Here is an 18,914-nt window from a genome sequence, read left to right as displayed (position 1 = left end):
TCATGCTTCACAGGAGAGAGTTCACACTGTGAAACAAATAAAATCACAAATGGGTTTAGTATAAAAAAAGAGAAAAGAAAAACGAGAACATTTGTCTCGTGTGGCTTTCCGTAGCGCCACGCTCGGTGGGTGGGGAAGTGCAACGCAAAGGCAAAGAGGTCAAGAGGAGGGGACGAGGAAACCACGTGTGATCCCCGCCACCATGCACAGCGCTGTCCTTCCTCCGTAGACTTGTTTTTGTAAGCTCGTACCCTTCGCATGTAGCCAAGCTAGCCCGAGTTAGCCGGAGAAGCAGACAAGGATCTTTTCTTTTCTTGAATTTCCTTCGCGAGACTCTCACACATTCGAGCAGAGCTGCTGGGGGATCTCTGTGGCCACACTGACTGCCGACCATGGTGAGCAAGACAGATGACATCCCGGCGGCAGTGCCCGACTGTAATCCGGTTGATCTTGCGGATGCAGCCGGGGATGGAGCCCAAGAAACCCCCAAGACACGTCTGAAGGATTCCTACGATTGTGGTGAGATTCTGCAGCTACGCACACGAGAACCTCTTCACATCTGCCTGTCAATACACACTACGCATACATAACACACACACACACATACACACTGGTCGCACTTATTAAGATGCATATGGCAAGATAACTTCATCTTCACATAGCCAACACATTGGTGCAATCACCATGCTACATGTGGTTTAGAGAATGTTTCCCTTCAGTTTCCACTAAACCTGGTGACATTAGCCTACATGCATTCTTGTGTGACTTCTAAGTCCTCAGACCCAAGGTGATGGTCTGTGGGGGTTGACCCCCCCCCCCCCTCCAAAGCGACCATCTCCTTGGTAGCCTCTCCGAATTTAGAAGGCGCTACCTAGCAGCTAGCCGCATGTGCTAATCCGCCATATAAATCGATGTGTCTCGACTCATCTGTGCCATTAGCAGGCGAACACCCTCCACTGGATCGAGTCCAGTCGGCCGACATGTAGTCAAACCTGACACTGACACCCGGAGCAAACGAGGCTAACCCAAACAAGTGAGCCGGCATGCTAATGTTAGCAGCCTCCCCCCCTGCGGCCAGTTAGCACACCGGCTAGCCGGCTAACTAGCAAGCCGCAGCTCCGATCACCGTCGGCGTGTCGCTTCTTGTCGCACGGACGAGCTCGTGCGGTGAATGTTGGCGTTTTTTTTTCGGGTAAAGCGCGAGGCGGCGGTGTGTACAACTCATCCAGAGAGTTGACACGACGCACCGGCTGGTGCTGCACGAACCCCGGTAAAGACGCACATGCTCGGTTACAACATGTGAGAGCCAGGAAGTGAAGGTCACCTTCAGTGGAGCTGCTCACTGCCCGCATAAACACCGGGGGGTGCCGGTTAACACCCCTCCGTGTATCTACTGGACATATGTCCACCGGGATAAGTGAAGGGTGTGTTGCCTCTTTTTCTCGGTTATTAAAATTGCACTTTGATAGATGTCAGGTTGATGAAGCGCCCGGTGGAGAGTATTAACCCTCTAACCGCCTCCCCCGCGCTGCCGGGGGAAGATCAAATCGAGCGTCCCTCCTCGACCGGGAAGCGGAAGCTGTTCGTCGCCGAAAAAAAAGTCCCGACGGTGCAGGCACAGGGAGAGGGAAGGTTACGTTCATGACACATGAAGCGGCGTGAGCGGGTGAGTACCGTGTCAGATGTTAGTTGTCGTGAGGCGGCAGCTGGAGGCAGGCTGAACCGAGGCGGATGAGTGTCAGCCGGCGGAGTTAAAGTTACACAACTTGCAGAGTCGCTGCAGTCTGTCGGTGGGTGTCACATGTGGGACCTTCAGTTGTCTCTCGTCTCATTTCATAGGGAAGCACCGGCGAGTAGAGTCCGGCTGTAGGTGCATTCTGTGTCTGTCAGCCCCTCCACAACCCAACGACATTTTATAGTCAGATGTCGGGGCAATATAGCAGAATTCATGATGATAATCTTTTACCAGTGCAGGCTATTTTTAAAGCACATATAAGCACATAATGTTCGCTGGCCCTCAGCTTCTCTTGTTCAATGTGATAATGAAGTTAATATGTTGAGTTTTTAAAGTGTTGGTCGGACGACATAAGATTATTAACGGCAACACTTTAGTCTTTAGGAACCGTCTTGGGCACTGTCCTAGGGCAATGGCCCTAATGATAATGAATGAGTTGTCACCTGTAATTGTGTGACAATGGTCATTAGCTGCAGCCACTAGTTGACTTACCTTCACCGGTAACATTTCATAGGGAAGCACCTCACAGCTGTATGATCGAATGACTTGCATCTTCTTGTTTTATTTTTTATTTTATTCTTTAGTTGAGGACAGTTATGTCATCATTCATTGCTTGACTATTTTTTTTTGAGTGAAGTGATTGATTCATGCAGTCAGACAGACAAACTTTATATTCAGTCTTCGTAATTGTCAGATTTGATTGCCTACGCATGACTCAGGGTCTGTCTGTCCACCAGAATGTGATACAAGGGTGGTTGTTGTTTTCAGGGTTGTCTAGCTGGCTGGTTAATGTTGCCATGGCGGCAGTCAGGGTGTCCATGTCAAGGCCTGCAGAATGGAGAGATAGCTGGCTGCTGGGTTTATTATTTTGTTTTCGACTAGAGAAGCGGGCCGTGATAACGAACTAAAGAAAAGTTCATTTCTAAGAATGACTTTCTTTGAAAGAAGATCATGTGAAATACCACTCTGATCTAGAGGTCTGATTCACAGAAAGGTTCGGTCAGAGGGAAATTGGGTCAGTTAAAGTGTAAACTTGAGTTTGTCTGTTTTTCATTCCTTTTGTCTTTTTATTTGTGTCCGTTCATTGATTCTTGACCTGGTGGAGGGCTTCTGCCTATGTGGTGTGTTCACCTCACTGCTTACTGACTTCTCAGGTGTGTTGTTTTGTGCATTGTTTTTAAACCTGTGGTTTCAGAAGGGACTGGTTTTTGTTCCTCTTGCAAATTACTGATGGAGAACAAGTGTAGTTCTGGTATAATATTTAACTAGGATTGGAATTTGAGACGATAAGACATGATGCCTGAAGAGAGAACAAAGTGTTTATTTTGAGAAAGGTAAAATTATATTTAAATATCATGGCAATACGTGGATAATGCAGGAAAGTATCTTCAACAGAATATATTTAGATACTTTTTACTTCACTTTATATAAAGACATTACTCGCTTTACATTCAAAGGTGAGAGTAAATATTCTGAAACTGATTCAGGTGATTCGCTGTTTAATGGAGGGATAAACTGAGGGATAACAAGGTGGGAAGGTGAATTAATTAAACTTAAACAACTGTGAAACATCAGTACTTACTATATATATATATGATACTAAGACAAATTCAGTATTGCCATAAAACAATCCGTTTAAGAATTCACAGCTTTGTTCACAATGGTCCAATATAACTAGAAATATCACAGGGAGATCGCCGCCTCAGTACAAACAGCACCTTAAACTGTAAGAAGTGAAAAATCTTCCCATGAAACATTACATCCGTCATGTTATTCAACCCAGCCTGCCAGTGTTTTGACTTACTTTACTCGCTGCATCTAAATTTATGCTACCTTCTCTCCAAAACAAAAGCAAATATTGAATTTGTAATGTTGACTTTTTAAAAGGTAGCTTCATTTCTCCCCTGCAACACAAGCCGCTTGATTGATTCATTATTCATTGTGCATATTAGCTGTTTTTTATAATTTGATCAACCAAACTTTTAGTCTGAAAAATTTGTCAGTCAATTTCCCCATTGAAATGGCAGTTTCTTGTTTGTTTCAACCACTGGCCCAAATGCGAAAGATAAATATTTACAATCGTACACTTGCAGACCCAATTTTCATTTCTGAAAACAGGGAGTCAGACATGTTCAGTTCTATTGTTATTCAGTTTTTCCTTTCAAATTTTGGTTGAAACCAATAAAAATCCAAATTGATCTGTGCATCTTTTCATGGCACATTCTGATACACGGACTCTGTCTGAAATACTGCTATATCACCACTCGCCCTTGTGTAGCGCACAATAGCTGGAAAAACGGGAAACAAATCCAGGCTTGTGTGTCTGAGCCGAGTCGTAGCTGCAGGCGACTTACCGATGGGCAGTTGGAGCTGGAGGTGTGGCTAATTTACATAATTTTCTAATATAAAATGTATTTCTAAGTAAAAAGTTGATACACAATAAATCACTGAATGTTTTTATTTTTTGCCTCTTGGACTGTGTAGCCTGTAAACACTTCCATACTTTCAACTGAAGCAACCATCTGATAGTGTTTCTGTTCTGCCACTGAAACACTCGACACCCAATCCCTCATTCTCCCTCCGGTTTGTAATATTAGGAACTTTGTGCATCTGAAGCCGTTGTGTTTGTTATTCAGAGCGTGCCCTGACGCTCTCCTCCTCCTCCTCCTCCTGTGCTCCAGCCCCTGCTCCTCCACCATTTTAGCACATTCATTCCCACCCAGGGTCGTAGTCAAGTTATGAAGCCCCACCCCTCCCTCTGGGCCCTTCTCCTCAGTAACCCTGACGCTGTGTTACCCTTGATAAGTGAGCAAGGACACACTGGCTGGCAGCAGTTGTGTCCCAGTGAGGGAAAACAGTTGTCTGACATCATGCACATGCATACTCTGCCCTGCTCCTTTGAATCAATGCATTTTTATTCACTGAATACTTTTTATCATCTTAACTCTAGAAACTATCTGTGGATTAGTGGGTCCTTCATTTATTAGTCTAGATTTTTTAACTTTATGAGGTTTTCATAAATTAAAAAAAATAACTGTAAATGTGAGGGACTCAATGTCCATTTAAGAAGCAACTTTCAAACGGGTTACTAGCAGAGTTGATGGTGTTGCGTCACTCACAATCAGCCATGCAAGTGAGCAATACCCTGTTGTTGTGAATGCCTAATCTTTTGTATTCAGTGCCTCAAAGCTCCAGACTAAACTCTCCTCCAGTGTTGCAACCGTGTTTGTTTGTGCAGGTTTGCTGTTGGAAAATTAGGTACTTCATCTTTTTTACCTACTGTCACGTTTCCGATACTTTTATTTTTTATTTTGTTTGTGTAGTAGAACCAACTTGTTCTTGAACAGCTGATTGAGTTGTCGTTCTGTAGCTTGTGTTGAATTCATTTGGTGTTCGATTTAAATGCAGTGACACCGCATCACTGCGATACTGAAGCTTAGCCTTGTTAACCCATTCATAAATATTTCATAAGGTTATTGCAAAGGTCATTCAGCCTCTGGCTGCATGTGCTTTGTTTGTGACCTGGCTGCCTGGCAGTGTCTCTGTGTTCATGTGGTAGAAGAGAATGTTGTTTTTCTTTCCCCCCTGTTGCCAGGATGAGGTGCATGGCTGACTGTCTGAAGGCGTTTGCTGTTGCTCAGATTATTGACAACTGTCAGCTGTTGCGAACCAAGCTTTTTCTTAATATAACTTTATTGTAATTTAGAAATTGGAGGTGAAAATGCTCTGCTCTGAATAATATTTCCAGACCTAAACACAGTCAGAATAATTGCTGCTGGGATAAAAATGAAAGTTTTTGCAAGGATTTGAAAGGCCCATAATTCACCTGTGGCCTCCGTGTCTCTTCGACTTCAGGGCACAGTGCAGACACAGCCATGACGAACGGGGACGGGGCTCACGAGCAGACGGAGGTGACGGAATCGAAGCAGGATGTTACCAGTGAGGTGGACGGAGGAGAGGAGTCCAACGAACAGGAAGTGATAGTGATCCAGGACACAGGCTTCACTGTGAAGATCCAGGCACCGGGAACAGAGCCGTTTGACCTGCAGGTAAGGATATGTGTTTGTTGGGCTGAGCTCACACAGACAATAGTAGACACTGGCAAATAAAATACGTGAATGTTCTTGGTTAAATAATTTGTATGCTGAACTGTGTATTTCTGCCATTTACCTGCTGATAATCACAGCAGAAGAAGAAAATAATTACCATTGTGACGTCATCGAGATCTCAAATTGAACTGTAGACTTCCTGAACCATATGCGACATATTGTTGGTCTAACAACAGATTACCCTGCAATGGGGTAATCTGTGTCAAAGCTTTTATTCCCTCTAAGACAAAAAAAAATAAAGACAATTGGGCTGAACCAAAGCAGCCGATATATATCTGAAGCTGCCAATAGTTTTAAAGCTCCGCTTGTCTTGATCACCTCATTTTCTCTTTTCCCTCTCCGTCGCCAGGTGTCCCCTCAAGAAATGGTACAGGAAATCCACCAGGTGTTGATAGACCGCGAGGACACCTGTCACCGCACCTGCTTCTCCCTGCAGCTAGACGGAAATGTGCTGGACAACTTTGCGGAGCTCAAGTCCATCGAGGGCCTGCAGGAGGGCTCACTGCTGAAAGTGGTTGAAGGTCAGATTCAGAGGCACAATTTGTTGTTTTTTTTGGTGCTAATGTATAAAAAAAATTGTACTTAATTGTTAACTGGAAAAAGTGGAGCTGTTATCATATTGCTGCCTTTGTTTTAGCCTGTTGTGTAAAGCATGTAACTTGTATAAGAGATGCACCATCGTTGTCGTCACTGAAACACTTCAGTACATCTGTATTAACTGAGTTATTCATTGTTATTGTTGGACCAGCCGTCACATATGTGGCTGCAGAGTGTAACCATCTGTGTTTTGAAGCCACAGAGAAATTGTGTTTCACCTTGTTGGCTTGCAATGAAAATGCCATAGACTAACCAGGTAGTGTGAAAACAAATGCATCATTAAAGATAAAGTCAGGCAGTGGCAGACATCAGCAAACATGGATAACTGGTAATGTAGCTGCAGGCGTAGACCAAACAGAGTTTCTTTACAAATGTGCTTATTTATGAAGAAAATTCTTGATGGCTATTTGTAAGGTTTCTTTTGTATTCTCATGGCTGCAGAGCCCTACACCGTGCGTGAAGCTCGCATCCATGTGCGTCACATCAGAGACCTGCTGAAAAGTCTGGACCCCTCAGACGCCTACAATGGAGTGGACTGCAACTCCCTCTCCTTCCTCAGCATCTTCACCGATGGAGACCTCGGAGGTACGACACTACCGGCAGTTTAAGACATGGAATACATACATTTGCATACATGGGTTTCTCTTGCCTTAATGATCCTTTCAGTTTAATTTGGACATGACGGCAGGTATAAACAATCCTTGCTCAAAACTGTTTTCAGTTTTTATCGGGCCGAATCCCAACAGCCTGAACAACACACATATTTTGGTTTTATCTTCATATTAATATTATTGTTTGTTTGTTTTTTAATTAGACATTTGTCATTATTAGCCTGTTGACTCTCATAGGTATCTCAAGTAATCTTTTTTTCTTTTCATATGTGGTTGCAGATAGTGGTCAGCGCAAGAAGAAGGGCAACGATCTGGAGCAGATTGACTGCACCCCCCCAGAGCACATCCTCCCTGGCAGCAAAGAGCGCCCCCTGGTGCCCCTCCAGCCACAGAACAAGGACTGGAAGGTGAGGAGCAGCCCATGTTTGGGTCTACTTGCAGGCGTAATACTGGAAATTCTCAGAAATCAGATAAAAAAAGATGGAAATTCAAATGTTATGTTATATCCCAAACAGCCTATGCAGTGCCTGAAGGTCCTAACCATGAGCGGCTGGAACCCTCCGCCGGGAAACAGGAAGATGCACGGTGACCTCATGTACCTGTACATGGTGACTGTGGAGGAGCGCCATATCAGCGTCACTGCCTCTACACGCGGCTTCTACCTCAACCAGTCAGTCAACATTTTAAACCCTGTATCTTCTTACAGCTCCATGGTTTTCACTTTAGAGGACACTCCACCTTCAGTAACAGTTAATACACAAAGCATTTTGTGGTTGCTTTTATGCAGAGCAACAACTGGGGCGTGACACAAAGCCGTGCAGAGGGCGACACTGGCGTCTTTGCTAGTTTCAGACTGATACTTTTGTGATTTTCCCGTCCTGCCAACGTTGTTTAAATAGCAAATGCGCTCGCACCTATGAATGTGTTGCTCTTAAAATGTGGTGTGGTCAGGATTTGGTCAGCATTGTTGGTGCATCACAATATAGATGCAGCAGAAAGTTATTGTCATAAAATATGTGGTCTAAAATCAGTGGTACAGTATTTCACTGTTGTTTTAAGGGCAAGTTAATAAGGTAATATGCTCCTACAGGGAGGGGATTTGGACTAAATGCTCTTGCCTTAGCAGCTTTAGACCAAGTGCTTAGATTATTAAAATCGAGTCCATAGTATTCTTCAGGATTCTTAACATAGAACACCATCAGCTCATGTCAGGCAGCAGTCAAACCTCGATTATCATATCATAAATGCAAGAGGTGCTACAATGAGTAAAGTGAGGCACTCACTGGAAGTTGCCTCCATTTAAATAGAACACATGTAAAATACAGATATTGCACTTTGTGTAAATGGAGGACATTTAGACGATGTGTGTTGAGTGCTGTTAGAGACATATGCACCAGGTCTATTAGCAGTTTCAGGATCCTAATTTTGGACGCTAGTAAAAGCTTAGGAGACAAATTAATGAGCTGTAACGGGATTACATGAGAAAATCAGAGCGGTGTTGTCATTTCTACCGACTTTATCACAACCATTACACCAGTGCACCACTGGGCGAATTATGTATTTAGCTGATTTTTGTTTTTTGAAAAGTAAATACAACCCTCGCAGCAAATGTACATAAAAATGAGCCTAATGTTAAAGCATTGTTACTTTTTATGCCATGATTTTAAATACTAGAAAAAAATTCTGCGAGAGAACTTTGTTATTAAGCAAGTTACCTCCCTGAAGGAGAACTACTCCCCAGTCCAGGCTTGTTTAGTCCTTTGTCTTTTCTACCCAGTAAGTAGACTTCAGGTTGTATTCATGTGGTGAGTTATGATGGTAACATGTGTTACTGTGTATGTGTATTTTCCAGATCTACCACCTACACCTTCAACCCCAAACCAGCCAATCCCAGCTTCCTGAGCCACTCTCTGGTGGAGCTGCTGAGCCAGATCAGCCCTGCCTTCAAGAAGAACTTCACTGCCCTGCAAAAGAAAAGGTTAAAACATATCTTTGCTTTTAGTTTCACTAAATCTGTTCTCCTGCCAAGATTCAACTTCCTTTATATTGAAGAATTTTTTTTCTCTCTATACCTGAGCAGATTGAGCAGATTCACGACCTCTATTCTCTATTTGGTTTGTACTTTTCAAAAGTTACTCTTCACTTTTTTTTCACTGTACATTAACTTCATTTAAATATGTAAGAGCAGAGGTCTGTCCAGGAGGCAACAGGCCAAAGTAGGATGATGTGAATCTTGCAATTCACTGGTTGTAATTTTGAAGAACTGCTCATGACAAGAGCAAATTTCAGATGAACTTCCTGAAATGTGTGGAACAAAGTACCAACCAGTGAAGTGCTTCTGTGCTGTGTTTTTTGCTGCAGGGTCCAGAGACACCCCTTTGAGAGGATAGCCACGCCCTTCCAGGTGTACAGCTGGACCGCTCCGCAGGTCGACCACGCCATGGACTGTGTTCGTGCCGAGGACGCCTACACCTCCCGCCTGGGTTATGAAGAGCACATTCCTGGACAGGTGGGCGCTGCTGTACACTGCAGCACACCAAGCTGATAAACAATGTAAAGTTCAGTGTTAATCGGTTACTTGTGCTGACACGTCTCCAGACCAGAGATTGGAATGAGGAGCTGCAGACCACCAGAGAGCTTTCCCGGAAGAACCTGCCTGAGCGGCTGCTGAGGGAGCGGGCCATATTCAAGGTACTGTTGAGCCTTTCGGGCTTTGTGTCCCACGGTGGGAATCACAGTTCATACAGGGTTTCATATTCATCACATTCATATTCGAGTATTAAAAATCCTGTACTTCCTCTCTAAAGATATTTAATATGTTATGGCAGTATGGCCAGTAACAGACAGTATATATAATTTTCTTCTTCTTCTTCTTTTGCAGGTTCACAGTGACTTCGCAGCTGCTGCCACTCGAGGAGCCATGGCAGTAATTGATGGCAACGTGATGGCCATCAACCCCGGTGAGGAAACGCGCATGCAGATGTTCATCTGGAACAACATCTTCTTCAGCCTCGGCTTCGACGTGCGGGACCACTATCGTGAGCTGGGCGGAGACGCTGCCGCCCACGCAGCACCAACTAATGACTTGAACGGAGTACGAGCTTACGGCGCAGTGGACGTGGAGGGTCTCTACACCCTGGGGACAGTAGTTGTGGACTACAGAGGCTACCGTGTCACCGCCCAGTCCATCATCCCGGGTATCCTGGAGCGTGAGCAGGAGCAGAGCGTCATCTATGGATCCATTGACTTTGGAAAGACTGTTGTGACGCACAGCAAATATATGGAGCTGCTGGAGAAGACCAGCAGGCCACTCAAGGTCAGTAACACGACAGTTATTTTACACTACATAGCTTCTATTTTGAAGGAATTGTCAACAGTATGTTACTGAGCCCCATGTCATTGCACTGGGGGATATACTGTCTGGAGAATTCATGGTGTTTGTTGCCACTTCAAAAAAATTCTAGCATATTGCCAGACTTATCTTTTTTAAGGCCGTGTTCTGATTATATTGACACAGACAAATTCCACCACAAACACACTGTGTATTCAGATCCTCTGTCACTCCAACAAGTTAATTTTGCCACATGATGTAAACTTTAGGTCCAGAGGCACAACGTACTGAACGAGAAGAACGACTCCGTGGAACTGTGTTCCTCTGTCGAGTGTAAAGGCATCATCGGAAATGATGGCCGACACTATATTCTGGACCTCCTGCGTACTTTCCCTCCTGACCTCAATTTCCTGCCCGTGGATGGAGAGGAGCTGCCTCCAGAGAGTCGGCACCAAGGCTTCCCTCGCCAGCACCGCCACCGCCTGGCTTGTCTCCGCCAAGAGCTCATTGAGGCCTTTGTTGAGCACAGGTACGTGTCTGCACTGGTGTGCACAGTCACATTTCCATCGGGAGTTTCTACATTTGTCTTAACTGTTGTTTCTGTCCCTCTCCAGATATCTTCTCTTCATGAAGATGGCGGCGTTACAGCTCATGCAACAGAAAGCAAACAAGGACACTAAGACTGCCATACCTGCCATCACACAAACCTCAGAAACCCCCACAGAAAGCAATGCAGAGACAAGCCATACACAGACCACTGCATCAGATTCTCCTAATGCAACAGAGGCCTCCACAGACGGCACAAGCCAGACAGACAACAGCACCTCTGGTGCCTCACAGGCTGCAACTGCCAGTGAGGAAAACCCGTCAAAGCCCGCCACAAACGGGCCTGTAGACCCCGCAGCCACCCAGAATGGGGAGTGCAAGAGCCCACTGGAGGGTAAGGAGCTTGAGGAAATTATTCCCGGATTAGCTCAGGCCAAAGAGCTGGCGGAGACCTTAGTTGCTGAAGATGGATCTGGTATTGGTACGTCCAAAAACAACCTGCAAAGGGAAGCGAGGAAAATGCAGGGAGAGTTACTCTGGTGGATAACTGCATCGGGGAAAAAAATTGTGTTTAATCAAAGAGAAGTAGTACTGAACCAAAAATGTCGTAATGCAGCTAATTTCAGAGAGAGTTTATGTGCTTGTGGCAGTTGCATTTGAGTTTCAGGCAGAGCATTAAAGTATCAAGTATGGGTCATACTGGCTTCCCTCCACCTGGCTAGCTCTCCCTGCTCAGTCCTCCACCCACTGTGGGGAAGAGTGTTGGCATCCAATCAAAATCATCCTAACCCTCCCTGTTCCAGCATGTAATGCCTCGGCTGTGGTTTAACAATCAGTTGCAGTGTCCATTAATCCAAATCTGTTTTGAAATCCGAAAAAAACCCAAAATCATGTTTAGTGATTTGTGTGCTGATCCTAAACTGATCACAGTAATCTTCTTGTCAAACACACTGACCTTGTGTGTGTGTGTGTGTGTGTGTGTGTGTGTGTGTGTGTGTGTGTGTGTGTGTGTGTGTGTGTGTGTGTGTGTGTGTGTGTGTGTGTGTGTGTGTGTGTGTGTGTGTGTGTGTGTGTGTGTGTGTGTGTGTGTGTGTGTGTGTGTGTGTGTGTGTGTGTGTGTGGGTGGGTGGTCCCAGGCCATGTCTACAGCAACATGCACAAACAGTGATATCCGTGCTGCTGACACTGACACTGTTGATCAAATCACTATGTTGTGGTTGGACTAATCAGAAAATAATGTAATCACTAAATCAATCCTACTGTCTGTATTGTGTGATCAGCTGTAATGGCGATCAAAATACCAGCAATCACACAATGCAGTGATCAGTTTGAGGGGAAAGGAGGCGTCTTTACATTGTTGAGCTGTATCATACCAACTGAGGCTACATACATACTACTGCTTTTTAGTTTTTAAAACGAAAATGATACACGCCCAGACAAGCATTATAGGATCGGAAGTAATCTGCCTACACACTAACACACCTGAAAACGCATATCACATGACCGTTCACATGCACTGGACATGTGCATGCCTGTGTAGAAAGGAAGCAGATTGTCTACTGCGCAGTCAGTTGCTTAGTTACAGAAAATACTGCAAACGAGAAAACATCTCTGTGTTTGCCCGTCAATAACTGCAATGTTTTCAAACTAAAACAGGCAAACAGCGTTTCCAAAATTATTTGTTTTAGGTTGTTTAAAAACTCTGCAGTGGGGTGGACGACAGGCTGTTAACGTTGCACCAGTGATACGTTATAAAACGTAGTAGTGTGGATGTAGCCTGAGTTCGAGGAGATTTAGCTCCGTCTTCCACATACATACTAAAAAGAGCAGTTTTGAAAAGACTGTGCCTAGTGGACATGGTTTAAACTGTCATTTTTTTGTATACGTTGACGTTTGGCTGTCACATTTACTTTTAACATTCATGCATCTATTACTTCCTGATCAAAAACAGATCCTAAAAGCCGTGAGGTCGTCCTCAACGCTTGCAAGGCAGTCGGCTCCACCAGCAACACATCTTTTGACATTCGCTTCAACCCTGACATCTACTCCCCAGGTGAGCATGACGAGGATGAAGAAGGACGATGATGAAGCTTAAGACTGTTTGTAAAAGAAATTTTAACCGCCTGGAGTAAGAAAAAAATATTTTATAGACCAACCAGTCGAGGACCAAAACATGAATTCAGGTCACCATATCTCAGATCTAAATATTTTGAATAATAATGGCTAATGTAAAATAAAAAAGAGGAAAAACATGACAAACTGAGAAGCATGAAACTACAATGTACAAAAAAAAACCATCAATAATAATACATTTAAATGAATGTGTTCAAACAGGAGTGCGTTTCCCAGATGACAGTGCAGATGACGTCCAGAAGCAGAAGCAACTACTTAAAGATGCTGCTGCCTTCCTGGTGTCCTGTCAGATCCCATCACTGGTCAGTAGCACACACTCACAGAACCAGCTCATATAGCCGTTGAAATTTTCTAGTTGTGTATTTGAGTTCACAACCGTGTGTGTGTGTGCTTGTGTCGTATGAGCAGGTTAAAGACTGTTTGGACCACAGTGCTCTGCCCATGGATGGAGCCACACTCACAGAGGCGTTGCACCAAAGAGGCATCAACATTCGATATTTGGGCACCGTTCTGGAGTTCGTGGACAAAACCCCTGCTAAAGCTCAGCTGGAGCACTTCTATGTGAGTTTGATTCCCCACGTGACTAACACACACTGTTTGTCCTTGTGTTTAGTCATTCTAAAAGAAATTCCCCTTTTATATCTTTAGAGAATAGGAATCAGTGAGCTGATCACCAGATGTGCAAAACACATCTTCAAGACTTACCTCCAGGTTTGTAAGATTCAACGCACATTATCTACCTTCTTGAAAATGACAAACCTACTTTTAATGTAATTATATTTTTCTTAACATTTCTCATCATTCAGGGCGTGGAGTTGTCTGCACTCTCTGCTGCTGTAAGTCATTTCCTGAATTGCTTACTGAGCTCCTTCCCTGACGCTGTCGCCCACCTGCCTGCCGATGAGCTGGTGTCCCGCCGCAAAAGCCGTAAACGTCGTAATCGGGTCCCTGGCGGCGGAGACAACACGACGTGGGCCAGCCTGACGCCCAGCGAGCTGTGGAAGAACATTGCCTCCGAGTCCCAGAGCTACTACCACTTCACTGTGCAGTGGTGAGGGCCCCATCTTAAATGTGAAACAAATGTCGGAGCTCTTTTTGAACTTTGTGTGTGAGAGATATTTTGGTGACACATGCGGTCTTTAAATGTATGCTTTTTTTAGTGAAAGCGTGGACCAGGTAGTGGAGAAATATGGCCTCCAGAAATCCACTCTGCTCAGAGAAATTTCTATCAAAACTGGCATCCAGGTACAACTCGACTCCCTCTGCTCCACTTTACCAAATGGACTTTATGTTACATTTAGTTTAAACTCTCTTTTCCATTTGTAGATTCTGATAAAGGAGTACAACTTTGATAGCCGCCACAAGCCTGCCTTCACAGAAGAGGACATCCTGAATATTTTCCCTGTTGTGAAGCACGTTAACCCCAAAGCCTCTGATGCTTTCCACTTCTTCCAGAGTGGACAGGCCAAAGTACAGCAAGGTGAGACATTTACTCCAACAGGATGGAGTTGAACATGTTCATTTTCAAACCTAAATGAGACACTGACTGAGGTTTACAGACACTGAACTTCTGCTGCACCCTCAGTTTGTGAATGTACAAATTGAATGAGTCAAATATTATAAATCAATCAATAAAACTTTATTCATATAGCACCTGTACCTCTAGTACCATGTATTGATGAAGCACTTTTGCTCTGACGTGCAGGTTTCCTGAAGGAGGGCTGTGAGCTGATCAACGAGGCTCTCAACCTCTTCAACAACGTGTACGGACCCATGCATGTAGAGATCTGCGCCTGCTTGCGCCTGCTAGCACGCCTCAATTACATCATGGGAGACCACGCTGAGGTGGGCATGATGTCTTCTAACCTCGTCTGTAACGAGTGTCCTGTTTGTTTTATATCTCTAACCACAACATTTGTGTATTTACCCGCAGGCTCTGAGTAACCAGCAAAAAGCCGTTCTGATGAGTGAAAGAGTCCTCGGCATCGAGCACCCCAACACAATTCAGGAATATGTAAGTTATCATGCCCAGAGCTGGATGTTTTTAGATTATGCAAAGAATGTTGAATATTCCTCTAATGTTTATTTTTCTTTTCTTCTGTCTTAGATGCACTTGGCTCTGTACTGCTTTGCCAATGGGCAGCTGTCGACCGCCCTGAAGCTGCTTTATCGAGCCCGTTACCTCATGTTGGTGGTCTGCGGGGAGGACCACCCAGAGATGGCACTGCTAGATGTGAGTGGTTTCTTTTCTTGAGGTTTATATGATAATTTAAATTTAAAAAAACTACAACAACTGGTGTTGATGTACTGTGCTCTCCGAAAAGTTTTAATTCGTGCCGTTCATGGTTCTCCTCCCACAGAGTAACATTGGGCTGGTGCTGCACGGGGTGATGGAATATGATTTATCTCTGAGATTCTTGGAGAACGCCTTGACCATCAACACAAAGTACCATGGAACCCGATCCCTCAAAGTGGCCCTCAGGTGGGGAGACATTCATCATCCATAATGCTATAATACTGACGTGCGTGGTGGTTTGTATGACCTGATTGTTTTGTTTTTTTCCTCTTTCTTTTCAGCCATCATTTGGTTGCAAGGGTTTACGAGAGCAAGGCCGAGTTCCGCTCTGCACTACAGCATGAGAAGGAGGGCTACACCATTTACAAGAACCAGGTAGGATTTGCAGGAGCAGATGGACTTTTTCTATCAAATTTGATGAAGTGATATTTTAAGCAATTTTTTTAACCTCTTCTCAGATGGGTGAGGCTCATGAGAAAACCAAGGAGAGCTCAGACTACCTGAAGTATCTCACCCAGCAGGCCGTGGCTCTTCAGAGGACCATGAATGAGATCTATAAGAACGGCTCCAACGCCAGCATCATGCCCCTAAAGGTGACTGCTCGCAGTCAGACATGATTTTGTGCTTTAATCTGCCGTAGCCCAAACATTGAGCACTGATGTTATTTTTTATTTCCTCTGCCTCTCAAGTTCACTGCCCCCAGCATGGCCAGCGTCCTGGAGCAGCTGAACATTATCAACGGCATCATCTTTATACCTCTCAGGTAGAGTCAGAAAAAATAAAATAAAAAGGCCAAGCTGTATTAGAAGTTTCTCCTACACGAGTCCAGCATTGATCCCTTTTTGTTTTTCTTCTCAGCCAAAAGGATCTGGAGAACCTGAAGGCAGAGGTTCAGAGGCGGCAGCAGCTCCAGGAGCTGGGGAAAAGCGAGGAGCCAATCGAAGACAGCCCACTGGAACTAGACGATAAAATTCCCATTGATTAATATCCAAAATCCCTCAGCACACTCCTGCTTTCTGCTATTAGGGTGGGAGGGGGTAGCCCGTGACGAAACGGCCATGTCACTGGGCCTGTGGACCTGAGAACCAAGCGGTGTAAATCGGCATTGAAATAAACGGGGGGAGGGAGGGATGGATTGGTCAAGGCAGTCCAGAGAACAAACTGTATAAACTATAGGACAAATGAATACAGAGCAGGGATTTCCTACAAGGTACTAACTGAAGGAGGAGAAATACAAACAGAATCAATGTTAAAGTGCAATCTTAAAAAAAATAAAATCCCCAGCCCAAGAACGGGTTGATGAAGTCACTGAAGGTGTTGGCTGCTTAGAAATATGATTATATATGAAAGTGTTTGCAGCCGGGGGAGGGAGACCAAGGATGACCATGACATTGTATACCAGAGCCTTATCCACTGTACCATAATCCCCAAGTAATGATTCTTCTTAACTCAAACTTCCCACAACCGCTATTATCCCAGGACCACATTCTGCCCTGTCATTCCCTTAAGAACCTTGAAGAACCCCAGGCCTGTATTTCCCCTCAACCCCCTGGTGCTCTAAATAATAAATCGCCTACCCTGTCCTAGAACTCAGGGGTACTTTATACTGTGCACTAAGACCAGGATACAGTCAATAAATTTGAGATCATCGTAAGTGGGGCTTCAGAATGTAAATTTCCCTCTTTGTGGCTTCTTTGAGCTACTAAGCAACGATCGCTCATCATTCTTTCTGCGATCCTCGATGGTTGATTTATTTGATCTGTTCAATTATTTGTACCTACGACATCCCACGTGGGTGCCTGCTGTGACCCATGGTTCCTGAATATCCAAACAAACAAACAAGCAAACAATATAGTGACACATTAATTAGCTTTCAGCTGTTTTTTTTTTTTTGTTTTTTTAAGTAAATAAACTTTTTTGTAAAAGTGCACAGGAGAATAAAAATGGTATTTTAGGACCTGTTAATCATCAGTTAATTTAAGCCATGTCTGTTTTATAGAAAATGTATAGAAGTGGAAAAAAGATGTATAAATCTCTATCGGGTTTAGACATGTTCTCAATGGATGCGAATGGATAAAACGCAGATTTGAAAACGTCCATTTTATGCAGTAGATTTATTGATCTATATAGTAGCTGTGTCCAACTTTCTATTTTTACACATTGAAAGAAAATGTGCATGTATGTTTGTACGTGTGACAGTGTGTGTGTCTTTGTGTCTAATCTATTGGCCAGAGCTGTTGCTGCTGCATAGTTATGAATAGAGGTTGAGTGAACATTGGCTTTCCAGATGTTTTATTTTTCTACACACAGTTAACCTGTTGGATGGCTGATGCCTCTCTTCTTAAAACATTCATGGCCTCCAATGTTGTCAATCTGTTTATGCATCGATTGGTCTTGAAAGGAGCCTCTTTCCACCATCGGACGGGTGCTCAACATTGGCAGTAGTGAGTGATTTATTGTTGCTGGGTGTATTTTTGTTTTGTTTTTTGTTTTTCCTTTTTCATTATTTGGTTATGTCATCTTTTCATATGTAACCGAGACAAAAACCAGCCAGGAGTGTCTGTTCACTGAGCAGTATTTAGTGCACTTTCTTGTGCTGTATGGGTGTGTTAACTTTCACAGCACCACCAAAAGTGGACAAAAGAAGGGCTGCCTCAATGTGATGTACCAAAAAAAAAAAGAAAAAAGACTGATAAAGGTTTGTTTGCGCTTGTATACATGCAATGTTTCCCTCCCGTGGCAATTTGTTACTTAATTGTTGCCGTATCTAAATGTTAATGTGATTAAAGCAATAGAGCGAGTGAGTGCTGGAACTGATTTTGAGAGAATGCAGTTTTTACTTGGCACAAAATGTGCAACATGGACTACTTACTGTACTGGCTGAATTACCTGCAAATACAGGAGATGTAGAAAAACAAAACAAAAGGTGAGCTCTTGAGTCTGAGCCATGAGGTTATTACAATGAGTTTCCTGATTGTGCTCCTAAAACATGATGCCATAACATGCAGTAGCAGAGCCTGGTGTGTATTGTGCCTCTTATTTATGCTTCTGAATGAAACGGGTGATAACAGGTTAAATACTAAACGCTTCATAATAATCATATATGCTTCTTCTGGTTTTCTGTTTCTGTTATACTTTCTTCAGTTTAGTTATTTACTTATCCCCCCGTTCCCCAAGTCTAGCTCAACAATACCATCATTGTCCATGAGGTGGCACACTAACATTTGTTCCATGTTGTGAAGGACATTTATTGAATCAAACATCAGGCAGATGTTGTGTAAATACACATAAATACATACATGTAAGTTCACTCGGACAGTTAGAAAGATGGAATTTTAATTTTGAGCACTTTTTCATTAGTCCGACGGCTCAAAATATTAAAGACTGCTACATGCTGAACGTGTTCTGAATCTGTTGAAATCCCAACAGCAGTGAGTGTATTGTGTGGGGTATTTTTATTGTTTATGATATAGAATAAATCTATTGAGAATTATCAAACTGTCTGAGTCATCAGTCCGACTCATCCAGGGTTCAGTGACGGTGAACAAAGTCCAGG

General features: G+C 43.8%; 1 protein-coding gene across 4 annotated transcripts; it reads left to right on the top strand.

Moving 5' to 3' along the window:
- Nucleotides 1-173: 173 nt before the first annotated feature.
- Nucleotides 174-18,851, top strand: cluha (clustered mitochondria (cluA/CLU1) homolog a). Of its 4 annotated transcripts, none has more exons than XM_035622939.2 (27): nt 174-519; nt 5,591-5,784; nt 6,194-6,365; nt 6,883-7,026; nt 7,332-7,459; nt 7,568-7,722; nt 8,905-9,030; nt 9,414-9,561; nt 9,651-9,743; nt 9,934-10,368; nt 10,653-10,912; nt 10,998-11,323; nt 12,881-12,982; nt 13,264-13,364; nt 13,471-13,623; nt 13,711-13,773; nt 13,869-14,113; nt 14,223-14,307; nt 14,389-14,542; nt 14,768-14,907; nt 14,996-15,076; nt 15,170-15,295; nt 15,423-15,544; nt 15,640-15,733; nt 15,817-15,951; nt 16,048-16,121; nt 16,217-18,851. In XM_035622939.2, exons 1-27 carry the CDS (start codon nt 393-395, stop codon nt 16,341-16,343), a joined length of 4,110 nt encoding a protein of 1,369 aa, XP_035478832.2. In that variant the 5' UTR covers nt 174-392; the 3' UTR covers nt 16,344-18,851. The 4 variants fall into 4 exon arrangements, with proteins under 4 accessions (XP_035478832.2, XP_035478831.2, XP_035478833.2 ...); XM_035622938.2 differs by having other exon boundaries at nt 10,998-11,410; XM_035622940.2 differs by lacking the exon at nt 174-519 and adding an exon at nt 1,511-1,666 and having other exon boundaries at nt 10,998-11,410.
- The last annotated feature ends 63 nt before the right edge of the window (nt 18,852-18,914 follow it).

This window comes from Scophthalmus maximus, chromosome 11 (assembly GCF_022379125.1).
Source record: "Scophthalmus maximus strain ysfricsl-2021 chromosome 11, ASM2237912v1, whole genome shotgun sequence".
NCBI classification, from domain to species: Eukaryota; Metazoa; Chordata; class Actinopteri; order Pleuronectiformes; family Scophthalmidae; genus Scophthalmus; species Scophthalmus maximus.
Note: the sequence above shows the minus strand (reverse complement) of the source record. Positions and strands in the feature narration are given on the sequence as shown.